Source organism: Gracilinanus agilis, chromosome 1 (assembly GCF_016433145.1).
Source record: "Gracilinanus agilis isolate LMUSP501 chromosome 1, AgileGrace, whole genome shotgun sequence".
Taxonomy (NCBI): domain Eukaryota; kingdom Metazoa; phylum Chordata; class Mammalia; order Didelphimorphia; family Didelphidae; genus Gracilinanus; species Gracilinanus agilis.
In genome coordinates this window covers 29838008-29854837 of record NC_058130.1, presented here as the reverse complement: position 1 = coordinate 29854837, position 16830 = coordinate 29838008, and the positions used below count along the sequence as shown (strand labels likewise).

General features: G+C 39.9%; 1 protein-coding gene across 1 annotated transcript in view; it reads left to right on the top strand.

Annotated features, from left to right (window-relative positions):
* MAGI1 (membrane associated guanylate kinase, WW and PDZ domain containing 1) overlaps window positions 1–16830 on the top strand; it is a 767369-nt gene that overhangs the window by 625997 nt on the left and 124542 nt on the right. The window contains exons 4-5 of the mRNA XM_044675760.1: window positions 4975–5181; window positions 12577–12784. Coding sequence (XP_044531695.1) covers window positions 4975–5181; window positions 12577–12784 — 415 coding nt within the window. The remainder of the gene's footprint in view (window positions 1–4974; window positions 5182–12576; window positions 12785–16830) is intronic.

The following is a 16830-nucleotide window of genomic DNA, read 5'->3' as shown; positions in this document are numbered from 1 at the left end:
CTAAGGGCTACAAATTTCGTGTAGAAGAGCCAGGGTGATATATGCATTCTGGATACATACATTAATAATTACATGAGACTTTCGATTGAGGGTTTCAAGAAACTGTGTTGTTTGCCAAGTAGTTGTCCTAATTAATTAGTATTTTCTGTGAATTAAAGCACATGCTTAGCTGATTTTTATTTAAGGCTTAGGAGTCTTCTCACAGAGTCCACGGTGCTCATGCATCTTGGACTCCTGGTCCCTTGTGGTGGTTGGATTCATCACAGCCATGAGAAAATGAGGTAGTGGACCTCAGAGTCATAGCATCAGAAGAGGGAGCATTTTAAAAGCCCAGTCATCAAGAAACATAGAGCAGATTGAGATCATAGATTTCCTTTTTTAGGAACCTCATTGTTGTTTAGTCATTTTAGTGTTGGCTGATTCTTCATTGATGGCTTTTGCAGTTTTCTCAGCAAAGATACTGGAGTGGTTTCTCCTTTTTCTTCTCCAGATGATTTTACAGATGAGGAAACTGAGGCTAACAGGGTGAAGTGACTTGCCTAGGGTCACTCAGCTGGTATGTGTCTGAGCCCAAATTTGAACTCAGGTCTTCCTGATTCCTGGCTTGGCACTTTGTCCACTGTCCCACCTTTAAGGAACCTTAGACATCATTGAATCCAAGCCCTTCAGTATCCGTATGGGTTCATATATATAAAATAAGTGACTTGCCCAAGGTCCAACATCTAGTACATTTCTGAGGTAGGATCAAGCCCAGGTCTTCCTGACTCCAACTCCAGACCCCCCGCCCCACCTTGTGGCACTGGGAAAAGTATGAAAAAGACCTGGATTGGAGCTAGGAAAAAAGCTATAAAAGACTGAAGACATGATGAAGAGAATGAAGAATTTTAAAGTGGAGAATCCCAGCTGCCATCTTGGAGGAAGGATATTGTGTTGACATTGGATGTGAGAGGTTAAAAGAGGAGTTTGTGCATATTGTGCACAGTAGAGGGTATTTTGACCTTTGGACCCCTAACCCTGCCCTAGGAATTTTGGAGCAGTCTATATAATGCCTACAATATAGCACATGCCACCAGTGTGGCCTCCTCAGTATCCATAAACCACCTGGTGGTGGCTCAGTTTGCTATTGTTCTCATTTTATTAGTGACATTGATGAGAAGTAATGGCTGATTCAGACTTTAAAATGTCCTTGTTGCAAGGGCAGCTGGGTTGCTCAGTGGCTAGAGAGCCAAACCTAGATATGGGATGTCCTGGGTTTAAATCTAGTTTCAGACATTTCCTAGCTGTGTGACTCTGACAAGTCACTTAACCCCATTGCCTAGCTCTTACCTTCTTCTTTCTTGGAACCAATAGAGTATTGATTCTAAGACAAAAGTTAAGAGTTTGAAAAAGAAGAAGGAACAGAAGGAGAAGATGAAAGAAAGTAAGAAATGACAAAATCAAGGCTGACCCTCAGTTATAATAACTATTATTATTATCATCAATCCTTTGTCTTTTAGAGGACCTGTGACGTTACGAGGTGATGACTTGCACATGATTTTTAATTTAATTATACTAATTTAGATTGTCTTCAAGGAAAAAATGAGAAAATAAAATATACCTCCTGCCTCCATCTCTAGAAGTAGGTGTCTATGGATACAGAACAGCATATTCTCTCAAACATGATTCATGTCTTATTGAATTTTGCTCAGTTGCCATTTTCTTCTTTCTCTTTACTTTTTGGTTACAAAGGAGGTCTCGACGCTGGGTGAGGTAGTGAAGGGAAGAAATGTATTCTAGAATTGATGGGAAGAGGAACACAAAAGATTTTAATACAAAGTAATAATTTAAAAAAGGAAGAGGAACTTGGAAACCCATTCTTGGGGGTGGGGCACACTCTGTTTTCATCAGTCATTCACAGGCCAGAAATGATGGAATAAGTTAACCAACTCATTATTTAGTGTTTTGGTAAAAAAGATAATGATTCTGTGATCGGCATCTAACCTGGGCTTCATCAAAGCTAATCGTTTTTTATTTATTTATTTATTTTTAGGCAGCAGTTTGTCTTAAATAAGTCATCCGGTCTCACAAAATAGATGAAAATGGGGTTAGAGGAACACCTTCAAACAAAAAAAAGGTGGATTCCCCAAATCATTAGATGTAATTCATCTGTGCTCAGCAATTGTTACTATTTGTACGTACACATGAACATAATACACATAGAGGATGATGGTACTATTAACGTATACTATACTTTAGTTCATATACTAACTTTTAAGTGCCCAAAGAACAGGGATCATGTATACTAGCACATGTATGACACTCACTGAATGCCAGGCACTGGCCTAAGAGCTTTACAATTATTATCCTATTTGATCCTCATACAACTCTGAGAAGAAGGTGCTATTTTTTTCACCTTTTCACAAATAAGGAAACTGAGGCAAAAAAAAAAGTCAAGTGACTTGCCCAGGGTCACAAGTTGGTAAGTATCTGATGTCAGATTTGAACTCAGGTCTTCTTGACTCCAGGCCCAACTCTTTTATCTACTAAGCCACCTACCTGCCCTTATTTCACCTTTTCCTTTCTCCCAATGCCTAATATATGCAGTTCACCTAATATTTTGCCTCTACTAACCTTTAAGAAAAAAAAAAAACTGTTGGTGTATATATTTTCTCCACATGTGCTTATTTATTTATATAGACATATACATTCAGAGTTGTAAGATCAAGTCAATTAACATTTATTAAACATGTTCTAGCTCTTCAAGAGAACAAGAGAAAATGCATTTAACAAATGTTTCTTGAATTGATCTTTTTTCTGTTCGTTTATATTGCAAAGTTGACATTGACAGACCTGTGTATTTGCAAAATCAGCTCTTTGTTAAGCAACATTAAAATGCCTAATCATGAAACATTCACTTATTAATTTCTTTACCTTTAAACACATAATTGGTTAGAAATCAATTTGACTACCCTCCATGTGCCACATGCACCCTCTAGCAATAAATGCCTGTCTCTTCTTTGGTTCAAGATGAATAAGAAATGCTCATTTTCGTTTAGCTGTTTAGGCAGAGGGTGAAAGGAGTCAGGAAGACATGAGTTCGAGTCCAGCGTCTGACAATAACAGTGTGATGTCCTGGTCAAGACACTTATTGTCTCTGAGTTTGTGTCATCACCTGCAAAATGGAAATTATAAAAGCCCGTGACTCACAGGGTCATTGTGAGGATTAAATGAAATAATATATCAAAAGCATTTTGCTAAGTCCAAAGCACTTGAGAGCTACTGGCTATTTTTATCAGAACAAGTAGGTAATCTCTTCTCAAGACTCCAGGCAATCCTCTTAGTCTCTACGCGGCATGGAGCATATCTACCTGCCGTAGAATGGCATGTCGGTAGAAGAAATTCCTCGCTAAGTGCTCTCTCCATCAATAAATTCACAGTCTTCATCATCATCATCAAGGTCAAGGATCTTCATCTGGAGGCCACTGACCCCCGAGAAGTCAGTGAATAGATTTCAGGGAGCTCACATACACCTTTATTTCAATATAAGAATTTCTCCTATAATTCTCTGCATTAATTTTTCGTGCCCTCCAAGCATTATTCTGAGAAAGGATCCATAGACTTCAGCAGCCTACCAGGCTCCATGATATACAAAAAGATTTATAATTTTTTTTGTAATTTCTGCTTTTGGAAAACCAAAAGAGAATTACAAATTTATGAGGGTATAGAATCATAGGTTAGAACTAGAAGGGACCAGAGAGATCATTTCTTTCCACTCTCATTTTTACATATGAGGAGACTGAGATTAAGGGAATAAGTGGCAAAACCAGGATTCAAAATTGTGAGGATTACAATTAATATCCAAAATACTCCATGTATTAGATTTAATAACATTTATTACTAATAACTCAAAGTAAAATAAATAAGCCTGAGTAAAACCAGCCTTCCCAGCCACACACATGGAAAAAGAGAGGGGCGGGGGGGAGAGTTACAGAACTATATAAACAGTAACCTAAAGATGCACATAAATGAAAAGGGAAAAGGAATTTTGGGACAAGGAAAGAATTCTGGGAGATGGAGTCCAAGGGTTCAAGATTTTTTTCTAATTACACAAAATCATATCTTCTGACTCGTTTACATTGGATCATCCTACTTAGGATTTACTGAATGTACCCAGATTTTTCCTGGCCCTTTATATTCAGCCAGATCCCAAAGAATTCCGGGAAATGATCACATTGTTTAAATTCCCACTGCTTATATTCTGAAACAAACAGAATTTCAATGATATCAATAAGCCTTCAACACCTACAGCCATGTTTGCTGTGACTTATTGGCCTGCTGCAACACGTGGTATTTAGAAATGGCTGCTCCATCAGGCACCATCGCCAACGCACAAGGGTTTCCTTTGAAGACTTGGCAAGTGGCATTCCTCTTCTAACTGACCCGGAAGCCAAGGCTACTGTTCCATTAAACAAGTGCCACGTGGCATATCACCCTTTTCCTTTGGGGGAATGTTTCCCATAAAGAAAGATCACTTTTTAAGAAATGCTCTGGCCTCTCTTTGAGATTCTTCTATTGATAGAGAAGGTTGGCGTAGCCTTTCAGGTCCTATCAGGGTGTGAGCAGCACAGCATTTCTTCTTCCTCAAAATGCACTGTGCATACATGTAAAAAGTGACTAATTAAGATTCAAATGTAATGAGTTGAAGTTGAGGGTTCCAGCCCGGCTGCCTTTGTTTTAGTTTCTGCCTGCTGCCTGAACCTAAACAATGCAGCCCTCATCCCGGCTTCTGAATTCAACATGTCTAACTGAAGAGGAAAGACATCTTTTTCCAATCCATCCCAGAAATGAAATACAGGCCATTTAGGTTTTCCAGCTTAATTTCTTTATGTTGAAATGGGGTTGAATGTGAAATCTTGCCTTCTTTTTCTTTTCTTTCTTTTTTTTTTTTTTTGGTTAATTCTCACTGAAACATGCAAATGTGCCTCTATTGCCTAGGTAACTATTATGGGACACCCAAGCCTCCCAGCCAACCCGTCAGCGGGAAAGTGATTCCCACTGATGCTTTGCATAACCTTCAAACCGGCTCCAAGCAGTCAACCCCGAAACGTACCAAGTCCTACAATGATATGCAAAATGCTGGCATAGTACACGCGGAGAACGACGATGAGGATGACGTCCCTGAAATGAACAGTAGCTTGACAGGTAAGAAAAGGGGGGAGCCTTCTCTTTCTGGAAAGAATTTGGGGGCTGGGGAGAGGAAGGGGGAAGGAGAGGTTGTCTCCTTCTTTCTTGGCCCGTCCCAGTAGGGATCTGGCAGAGATACCAGAGTTCTCGGTCTTAACATAGTCATTTTCTTTTTCAGTCTACATGCTATTCTCCTTACCTCCTTTTATTCACAGTTTCTATCCTGATCTAGTATTTTTTTTTAAAGGAGTTTGAAAAATGTGTTGCAGAAAGAGGGTATCGAATAACCTTCATCATCCCTCTTTTCCTCTCTTTCAAGATGTTACCCAGGGGTCATTATTATTATTAATTTTATTTTTTGTCTCAGAGCTCTCCCCAGATGCCAGGAGTCTCTTCTGGAAAGAAGTAATAGTATTCATTTGACAGCTTCCTATCAAATATCACTTTATTGACAAAAATATCTCATCTCTTTGAAGCGGACCACCATGAATGAAGATAGATTATGAGAAAAATTGGAATGGCATATTGGCTCTTAAGTTTTCTCCAGGCTTAAATATTTTCTTTAATATTTTTAACAGTAGTCATTATCCCATCTGTCAGCACATGAGGCAGCCGTCTGTCATGGCGGTTAGCTCCATGATATGACTAGGCTCACATTATTTCTGCCATTACATGCTCTACAGCCAGCCTCCCACCCCCAGAAAGAGACATATTAGAACATTAAGTAGATTTGTTTTGCCACAAGAGATATTTGAGGATTGGAGGGAGCTGTGGGGTAGGTGAGAATGTATCATTACAAACCACAGGCTAATAATATGGACATCTGTGTGATTTTTTCATGTTTGTCAACTAAATTCCTGATGATGATACCATTTGGGGTTGGCAAGAGCCAACAATACTCAGAAGGTGTCTGGCATCCTCTCTAGACTTTTATTCTGAGAGATGGGTTGGACACTTGAGGAGAAAGACAGCTTAAATAAGCCTCCTCAAATGGACCCATTGTCTGGTCAGTCAGTACAAACCTTCCTTTCACTGGTGAAGCCAGCAAGTCATCTGCTGTTTCTTGTCCTTTGCACTTCTTGGCCGTGGGCTTCCATCATTCCTCCGTAAGGCAGGTGGGGATGGGAGGAGGTCTGTGAAACCTGCCTCAGGCTTTCCACTCATACACAATGAGTGGAAGATGCAAAGAGGCAGATTTCAGCTGGGAACGGGGCAAACTTTCTAACAGTTTGTTGTTTAAAACTAGGAAGAGATTCCTCAGGAGGTCCCCTCTCCCTGGAGGTCCTCCTCCAAAGCTTGGATGAACCACCTGTTTGGTATACATTTTGTACAGGGAATGCCTCTACATTTGGCCTAAATAGCCTGTGAGATCTTCACCAACTCCGAGATTCTGTGTCTGAGCAGTTCTTTGACCACTTTGTGGGCTTCCCGTCTATTGTCCGTCACTCTCACTATGTGACTAACCCACATTTTCTCATTCATGTTCAAGACATGTCTTAAGGATATCTTTGATGACGCTTTCTACATGCAAGAAAATAGGCTGCAACTTATCCCACATCATAGTCTCAACTCATTGTTCCTGTGTCTTTCCACACCAGAACAACCCTCTTTGCCTACCACTTCCCATAAGTGCTATCTTTGTTAGAACTGAAGCTCTTTGAGGAAAGGAAAAGTCTCAGCTTTTGTATTTGTATCCCCAGTGGTTGGTAAATGGTGAACACTTAAAAAATGCTGTCCCCTTCATTCAGTCAGTCATTCATTACTTGTCCAAAACTGACAGAGAAGGAACTTGACTTGGAATCATGGATTCTAATCTTGATTCAAACTGGCCAAAAAAGTTTGGGAACCACTGGGTTAGACTCAGTGTCCTGGTGGTCCCTTCTAGCTTTCTGTATCTATCCTCTTATAATTTAGGTTCCTATGATGCTGACACAATTTTGGGAAGCAGTAGAGATAGAGAACTGCACTCAGAAGAAGCTTGGGTTCAAGTCTTTCTTTTAACTTTGTTATGACTGAGAAAGTCACTTACCCTTTCAATGATCCAGGCAACTCTCTTAAAACTAGAAACTGCAGTTGTCAATTCATTTTAGTTGTGCCCAGCTCTTTGGGACTTCATTTGGTGTTTTCCTGGCAAAGACACTGGAGTGGTTTGTCATTTCCTTCTCCAGCTCATTTGACAGATGAGGAAATTGAGGTACATCTGGGGATGCCAACAATCTCTCATCCCCTGGACAATGATTAGTGCTATCCAACTGATGGTACATGGGTGTGAATAAACCCTTGTAGACATCCCAACAGTCAGCGTCAGATGCATTTAGAGGCGTTGCATATGGAAGCCATGGCCATGCTCATGGGAAGCCTAGGTATCATCATGGCAGTTGCATTTTCCAGTCTTTCCCAGTGCTACCACCTGAGGCAATAAATTATCTAAAGAATGAACCGAACTGTAGGGAAGGCCCAGCCCATATGTTTAGCACTGGCACAACTGATAACTGCTACTACCTAGTCCTAAAGAACTTACACTTAGATAGAAAAATCTCATGACCTTGGTAATGCCGTGGGGAATGGGTTTCTTTCAGGCCCCCGTGGAGTCCAGAGCTGCCTGAGTTTCCCAGAGAAGAAGCCATAGTCAATGATGTTCTATTTAGGTGGTAGAGTGGATAGAGTGTTGTCTTTGGACTCTGGAAGACCTGAGTTCAAATCTCTCTTTAGACATTTAAAGGCACTTCATAAATACATCTTTAATTAAATCGAATAAAAAATATTTTCAGTCGAGATGTTTGGCTACTTCTGGCTCAAGATACTAATGATTTCCTAGGATGTCTAGTTCTGGGAGAATAATGGTATTCCCAATTCACTGGTAAATTGAGTGATATGGATCTAATATATGTTTGAGGCAGGGCCTTTACTTTTTAGCTTTTTGTTTCCATTCAGAATAAGGAATGGATTAGAGCTTTGTCTGACCTCTGAAGAAGCATTCAAGGTGCTTTAAAAAATATTTGGATAATTTAAAAGTCATTCAGTTGTTAGAAAGGCTTTCCATAGGAAATTAAAATCCTCACTCATGCAGCTAGCATCTCTGTCTGAAAACACTAGTTCTTAAAGCCCTCCTAGGGGAAGAAACAAGGGATGGTCTCCAGAATTTTAATTGGTAAGTGGAATTTTAGAAACAAAGCTGAGTTGTATGCCCCTTCATTTTGTTTTTCTCTTATTTAGCATTTTATAGCAAACTGAAACCCTTTTAGATGCCATTAGTCTCCCAGTGGATACATATGAAGATTGACAGTTAAAGCTATGATTTTCTGATAACTCATCTTTGCCCCTTGGTTATTATCATTTTTCTTATTGTTTTTGTTTTTCAAAAATCCTTACCTTCAATTAGAATCATTGCTGTGCATTGGTTCCAAGGCAGAAGAATGATAAGGGCTAGGCAGTGGGGGTTAAGTGACTTACCTATGGTCCCATAGCTAGGAAGTGTCTGAGGCCAGATTTGAACCCAGGACTTCCCAATTCTAGGTCTTGCTCTCAATCCACCCAGCCACCCAGCTGCCCCCAAATCATTGTTGTTTTTAGTACTCCATATCTGGGACACCACTGCTCTGTAAACCAGGTTCTGCTGGTTATTGGAGGATTAAGTGTCAATCAATAATCATCCCTCACTCCTAAAGTTAACTTCATCACAATTGGTGCTGAGCAATTACTTAGAATCAACATATTTCCATCCTTAGTCTATGCCCAATTAACTTTGATTTTCCTCATCTGTTTTGTCTCTAAGCACCTTTTGATTGCCTTCTGTACATCCACTCTGTGATACACACTGGAGAAGGATGAAAGGAGGACCCTTTCTTTTGATGCTTGGTCACCTTTCAGAAAATTAGTCATTTGTAGCAATAGGCAGAAATTAGGCAAAATAGCACATAGTTGACAGCTGGCCTTGAAGCTAGGAAGGCTTGGTTTCAAATCTTACCTCTGCGTCCCACTAGCTGTGTGATCCTGCTCAAGACATTTGACTTCTCTAAGACCAAAAGATGCAGAGAAGGTGTTGATTAGGTAGAGATAGTTTCCTCATCTGGGAGTGCTCAGCACCAGTCAAATTACTTCATTCCTTCTCCCTAGCCTAAGGTTACTTAGGAATTAGATGGAGAGAGAAGAGGAGAAATGGAAAATAATGGTCTTTAATTTGTATTTTTTATTCATGCACTGTTTGGCTCATAAGTATTTAATCAATACTTGTAGATTGATTGAATAATGACTTGGAGAGTGAGCATTGTACAGCAGCTAGCACACTGGATGTGACTAGAAATCTGAGACTGAAGTCCCGTCTCGGATACTTGTGTGTGACCATGGGCAAGTCCCTTATAGTCTCCGAGTCTCAGTTCTTTCTTCTGTAAAGTTCAGCTAGTTAACAGCATTTACCTCACAGGATTGTCATGAGGTTCAAATGAGATGATAGATATGAAGCGAATTCTTTTAAGACACTCTATAGAGACAGCTAAGTAGCACAGTGGATAGAGTACCAAGTCTGGAGTTAGGAGGACCTGGGTTCAAATTTGGCCTGAGACTTTTCTTAGTGGTGTGACCCTGGACAAGCCATATAATCCCTTTTGCCTACCCCTTGCCCTTCTGTCTTATAGTTATTATTAAAAGAGAAAGTTAAGGAATGAAAAATAAAATAAAATGAAACAAAGCACTCTATAAATGTCAGCTATGACTATTATTCAAAAGTTGCTGGCATTTATTTTCATCAGAATCTATCATACTGCTATGTAAAACAGCATGTAGGGTATGTTTGTAGCTTAGGGGGTAGAGATCTATTCATCATCCCACCTACTTAAAAGCAGTTACCTTTGTTAGATAACAACACTTATTAATTGACTCATTCAATCCAAACTGGAGTTAACAGAGCCAGTAAACTCCTTGAATCGTGAGAGAGAGTTGGTCATGCCCTATAGAGTTTGTATAAAAGGAAGGAAACTCTCAAGGAACCAGATAGAGATTCTTAGTGTTTAGCTAGCTAGACAGGACCAATTGGGTTCATACAGAACTGAGCCAGCAACCAGTAGCCTCAGGGCAATCAGCAAAAGAAGAGAAGGTAAGACTGAGTTTCAGCAGAAAAGAAAGGTATGGAAGAGAGCCATTGGCCCCATTGTCATTTCTGAGAAGGTCCCTGCTGACACCACCTCTTTTCCCAACATAATCTTCCTGTGAGTGTCTATTCATAAATACTAAAATATAACACCCAAATCTTTCTAACTTTAATTTTGGTCTCACTCACAAATAGCCTAATGAGCCCAAATTATGCATAAATGCTAAGAATTTTCCTAACTGGGGGCTCAGAGCAATTCCGATTCAATTCCTATCTTTTTTATTCAGATAAACTACCTAATTTTTCAAGGAACCAGTAGACCTTAGGAGCCATAATACTGTGTACAAACTAATTATTGTAAATACATATAAAGTCTTGAGATTAAGAACTCTTTTTGTTATAACACAGTGTTTTGACTTTTTTTTTTCTAGTTCTGTGATTTTGGCACAGGACCTATTTCTACCAAAACAGGTTAAGGCTTTCTTTTCAAGTCATCATCTTAGAGGATTGGCTGGGTCCCTGAGAGATTAAAATGCTTACCCATGGGTCATTCAGTCAGTGTGTTAGAGGCAAGATGTGAACAGTTTTTTCAGGATTCTGTCGTCAGCTCTCTGCCCACCATACCATGCTCCCTCTCATGGACATAAAAGATCCAATAAATATTTGACTTTAACTAAATTGAGCTGAATTTGATATTATCGCACAAACACAGAATTGGTCATCTAGCCAATTTGCTACCTGCACAAGAATTCCCAGTACAACATACCAGACAAATGATAATGCAGCTTATGCCTGAAATCCTCTAGGGAGAAACAACCCAGTCTTTTGATTCCTTTTTGCAAACCATGGTACCTCTCTTTGTGTCTCTTCCAAATGACAGGGCCAAAAGACTTGTTGGCCCAGAGTACTATATTGTAAAATAAGTCATAATGTTTCTACTATGAATAAGAATATAAAACTTCAAAGGAAAAGGAGGTCCTAGCAAACATGCCAAATAATTTGCTGAAGGTCACAGAGGTAATAAAATATAAGATCTAGGTTTGGAATGCAGGTCCTTTTTACTCAAAAATCAGTGATTTGGGAGGATATTTTTGTTGTTAAACTACAACATATAGTCTTCTGCCTTCTGCAGAAGTAACTAGTGATACGGACTTCCCCCTGCCCTTCTAAAGGAAACTTTGAAGTTGAGTCATTGAGATGCTGTCTGCATATTTTTCTTTTGTTTGTATTGGCCATCAGAATTCATGAGATAGTCTTAGCTTCTGGCCAATATCTACTGAAAATATTTAAATGAGCTAATGCAAACAGTGGCTGGTAAGGGCATGATGATAGTGCTTTCTTATTTTTTCTTTTCATCCTGTTTTCAAAGCAACTTTTTTCTTCCAAAAAAAATCTTCTGACTTAGAAAGCCCATGTGTATAGAAGCCCAAAGCAGCTTGAGGTCATGTTTTGCTGGGCTATTTTGCTTCAGAATCTTTGGAATTTGAGTTATGAAGGTGCTTCTTCTTTCTCTTTTAACTAACCAAGATTTAAGAGGGCTATTGAAGCTGAATATATTTTCCAACATCTTCCCTTTTGAAGGAGTCGATCTGATGGATCTTTTTGATGCCTTCTGCCAAAGAAAATGCAAGTCAGTCAGGCAGTCAACAAGCTTTTATTAAGCTTTAAGGGCCAAGAACTGTTTTAAAGCTCCCAAGCAATGAAACTCAAAACGTTTTCACTTTCATTTTATTTTATTTTTTAGAGCACACTCAATGTAGAGCTAGGATTCCATTGACCATTCATGATTAGGGAGGTGATGGGGATCAGTTTTGATCAGGACAAATTTTAGAGTGGCATGTTTGGTTCTGGCCACTTCATTTTGGGAAGGGCATTGTTAAGTCCTGGAGAAGATCCAGAGGAGGCTAACCAGGATGGTGAAGAACCTTGAGTTCATGACATCAATTGAAGGAACTGGGATTCCTCACCCAGAAATGTAAAAAGATGATAGCTTTCATCAACTCACTCAAGGGCTGTCATGAGGATGAGAGTTTCAACTTGTTCTACTTGGCCCCTGAATATTGTGGGTAGAAGATACAAAGAGATGGATTTAAATTTGATGGGAGGGAAAACTCTCAGATCAAAGCCTGATTAACTACCTCATTCAGAGCCTGACTCATGGGATACATTAGGAGATGTACGTTCTCCTGCGATGGAAGGCTGTACACAACGGGTAGGCAGGTACGGGGTGGACCACACGTTCTCTGTGAACCCTTCCACCCCTGAGCTTCGGCGATTCTGAAGGCAATTTCTCTTTCCTCACTTCTTTTTGTGTCTGTATTCCACAGATTCTGGAGAACAAGAAGAGCACAATACCCATAGTACAAGAGAGACAATCCTGCCACCTGTGAATAATAACATCACCACTGTTCCCATCACGGAACCATCTCAGAAGCTCCCTCAATACCTACCTCTTTGTGCAGAGGAAAACTTAGGTCCTCTACCTGAAAACTGGGAGATGGCCTATACCGAAAATGGAGAAGTCTATTTTATAGAGTAAAGTATACTCCTTTTTCTTAATTCTAATTAATTCATTCTTAATTTCTTAATTCTTAAGTCTATGTAAGTTTTCTGAGGCTGCAGATAGAAACAAAGTCTGGATAACAGATTGACTGATGAGTATATAGCTTAGGATGATCAGATAGAAATGTATGTCTTTAAGAGGCTTTTTAGGAAGTTTTACAGTTCACCCCAAGAACGAACAGAATATTCATTCTGATCCTTTCAATAAGTCGGAAGAGGCTGTGAGAGAATGAGGTTAATGGTTTGCCATAAGAAAGAAGGCTTCAAGTGGGAAACTGATGGCTAGGCACTTTGGGATCAGGAAAGTCATTGTGGAAATTTTATTTTAGGCCTTTAGAGTAGTGGCACCTGCAGTCTCCTGGGAGAAGCCGAAAGGAGAGTTGGTAGGTTCCTTTCTCTTTATCCACTGGAATCAGGGTATTATAATGGAAAGAATGCTGACACAGAGTCAGAGTATGTGGGTTCAAATCTACCCTCACCCCAATAGTACCTGCCTGACCTTGAGTATGTTGTATAACCTTCATAGGGGTCAATTTTCTCATTTTTAAAAGGAGGGAGCTGGACCAGATCGCTTCTGAATTCAGTGGCTTTTCCACTATTTTCTGTCCCTTCACTCCTCTGACTCATAGATTCTTCACCAGTAAAATGAGAAGACTCAAGAATGTAGGCACAGATTCCTGTCCTCGGATCCTCAGAGATTTAAGGGCCAGGAGTGGGAAGGTCTGTGAACTTGGCTGGAAGAATTCCCTAATCTCTAATTAAAACTTAGCATATCCTTCAATTATTCAAAAAACATCCTTCTGAGAAGGCCTTTACAAGACTACCAAAAGGTCTATGACACAACTCTCAGCTCCTCTCTGTATCTAAAGACAGATGGCAGCCCAGAAGTCTCAGTGGATAGAGAACCAGGACTGGAGTCAGTTAGGTCCAAGTTCAAATCCAGCCACAGACACTTACAAACTGGGTGACCCTGGGCAAATCACTGAACCTTTGTCTGCCTCTGCTTCCTCCTCAGTAAAAAGAGGGTGAATAACACCTTCCTCTGGGGTGGTTGTGAAGCTCAAATGAGGGGATATTTGCATACCCTAAAGCACTATATTGATGTCTTTATTATCATTAAATCTGATACTATTATCATGTTGATCTTTATGAAATTATTTTCAGAGCCCAGACTTTGCTCTTAAGTCTCTGTGAGGGCAGAGACTGTGGCTTCTTTGTCCTCTTTGCCCTAGTGCCTAATACAGAGCTCTCTGCTCATAGTAGGTATTTTAATGAATGTTTGTTGAATTAAATCTAATAGATCATATTGTCAACACTCTCCCTCCTTCCTTCTCTCTCTCTCTCTCTCTCTCTCTCTCTCTCTCTCTCTCTCTCTCTGTGTGTGTGTCTTTCCCTCTCCTCTATCTCAGTCTGTGTGTCTATCTCTTCTCTCATGTGTGTCTTTCTCTGTCTGTCTCCTTCTCAGTCTCTCTCTGTCTCTTCCTCTCCTCTCTGTCTCTGTCTGTTTCTCTTTCTCCCTCTCTCTTTCTCTCTCTCTCTCTCTCTCTCACTCTCTCTCTCTCTCTTTCTTTCAGTCTCTCTCCCTCCCTCTCTCTTTCTCTCTGTCTCTCTCTCTCTGTCTGTCTCTCCCTTTCTCTCTGTTTCTCTCCACGCCCCCTCGCTCCCCTTCCCCCATGCACACGCTAGGAGAGGAGTTAATCATTGATACCCAGAGCTCACCACTTTCTACTTATGTAACCTTGGCCAAGCCACTGAGCCGCAGTGGACCCTCATTTTCATATTTATAAAATAAAATGGTTGCACTTGATGTTTCTTATTGTCCCTTCAGCCTCCAGACCTATAATCTAATGATCTTTCTTAATAATCATATTTCCATAGCACTTTAAAGTTGATAAAGTACTTTCTCCCAGGGACCCTTTAAGATAAGCCATGTATATATTACTATACCCATTTTACAGATAAAAGAAAGTAAGGCTTAGGAAAGCTTTTTTGTTCATAGTTCTCAAACAGCCAAGCAAGATTGCCTAAACTGGCATTTGAAGTGTTATCTCTTGACTGCATGTGGTTCTTTTTCAACTGTACTAGACTTTGTCTGCACTGCTAATATAATCCAAACTGGCGAGCAAGAAAGCTGAGAAAGCCTTATTATGTTTCCAACATAACCAATATGTTTCTGAGAGATTTTTCTAACGCATCAGAACCATGACTAAACCTAGCCCTTGTGAGCACCATCCAGGGTTGAGCCGTAACCCTCCAAAAGCAATTGTCCGGGAGTGATGAAATTCCCCAAACTTTTCTGAGCTAAGCTCCTTTTATTAGGGTAATTTTGTATTGCCTGAAATGTTTCTAAAGTACAATCTAGAAGTCTTAGATTAATGAAAGACATTAGGGCCTTTGAAGTACATGAATGAATTAAAGGGCTTTCATTCATTCTTCAAGAGAATTGCTATGCAGGGTAATGAGGGAAATACCAGGCCTTTCATTCAAACTGCAACCTCCAGGTTTTAAGTCAGAAGGTCCTAACAGAGATAGAGACAGAGACAGAGACAGAGACAGAGACAGACAGAGAGAATGAGAGAAGGGGTGGAAGGAAAGAGGGGAAGAGAGACAGAGGCAGAGACAGATAGACAGACAGAAAGACAGAGAGAATGAGAGAAAGGGGGAAGAAAGGAGGGAGAGAGAAAGAGACAGAGAGAATGAGAGAAGGGGGGGAAGGAAGGAGGGAGAGAGAGAGACAGAAAGAGAGAGAGTGAGTTTGCTGGTCTGCAAATAGGAACAGCCTCTACTCATTGAAATAGTTCTGCAAAGATGAAATTGGAATTTAGGCTGAAGCCAGGGCTGAGATAGATATGGGAAGAAATAGTAATCATAATTGTTCCTTTGAATAGGCTGCTGACCTCAAAGCCAAAGAGACCCAAGTTCAAATCCCACCTCTGACACATACTGGTTGAATGATCTTCCCCAGCTCAGAGGAATTCTTTATTACTCGTGGTGTTCAAGAAGGTCCTGACCAGCATGAGTGCTGGGAGCACCTCATCACTAATCTCCATGTAGTTCTGGAAACTCAGGTCCAAGCCCTGAGCCATTATTTGTTGTATAGAAGAAGTGGCAACCCTAAATCTGGTTCATGGATTTTCACAAATATATTTTCTTTTGAACTTCACAGAAATCCTTAGTAGCCCCCTTGGTTGGCTTGGTTGGCAGTGCTGACCCAGAGGAGATGATTTATGTGAAAGCACATAGTCAGGATCCAGACAATATTTGCTTGTAATTGAAGGATGTAAAATCTTACCACTTCTACGTAATCAACTGAAGTAGGTTGTTGTGTTTTTATCCTACAACATGTTCCAAAGAAAGAAAGTGGTGGAGCTTAGAGTCAGCTAAGTGACTCAGTAGACAGAACACTGGTCGTGGAGTTCAAATCGAACCTCAGACACTTATTAGTTGTGTGACACTGGTCCAATGACCATTTTTGCCTCAGTTTCCTCCTCTGTAAAATATGGATAATAATTGTGCCTCCCTCCCAAATTGTGAGGATCAAATGAGATAATGATTATAAAGTGCTTCATGCAGTGCTCTCACATAGTAAGCTTTTTATAAATGTTAGTTATCATTTATTTGTTTGTTTTTTCATTCATTCATTCATTCATTTGTTTTTTTTTATTTCTTTAATTAGTTAATGATGGAGAATCTTCCTACTTTGACCTGATCAATTGAAATTAACCTTGTCTTCTCATCCCAAAGCACATCCCAAGGGCCAGAGTGCTGTCCTTGAAGTCTGCAAGAGAGCAGTTCAAATCAAGCCTTGGGCACTCACTCCCTGGGTAACCCTGGAGAAGTCACAGCACCTCTGTCTGCCCGAGTTTCCTTTACTACAAAATAAGAATAAGAATAGAACCTATTCCTAAGGTTTTTTTGAAAATCCAATGAAATATATATATAAAGTCGTTTTGTAAACCTTGAAACACTGTATAAATGCAAGCTATATTTATATATTATATATACATATATATATATAT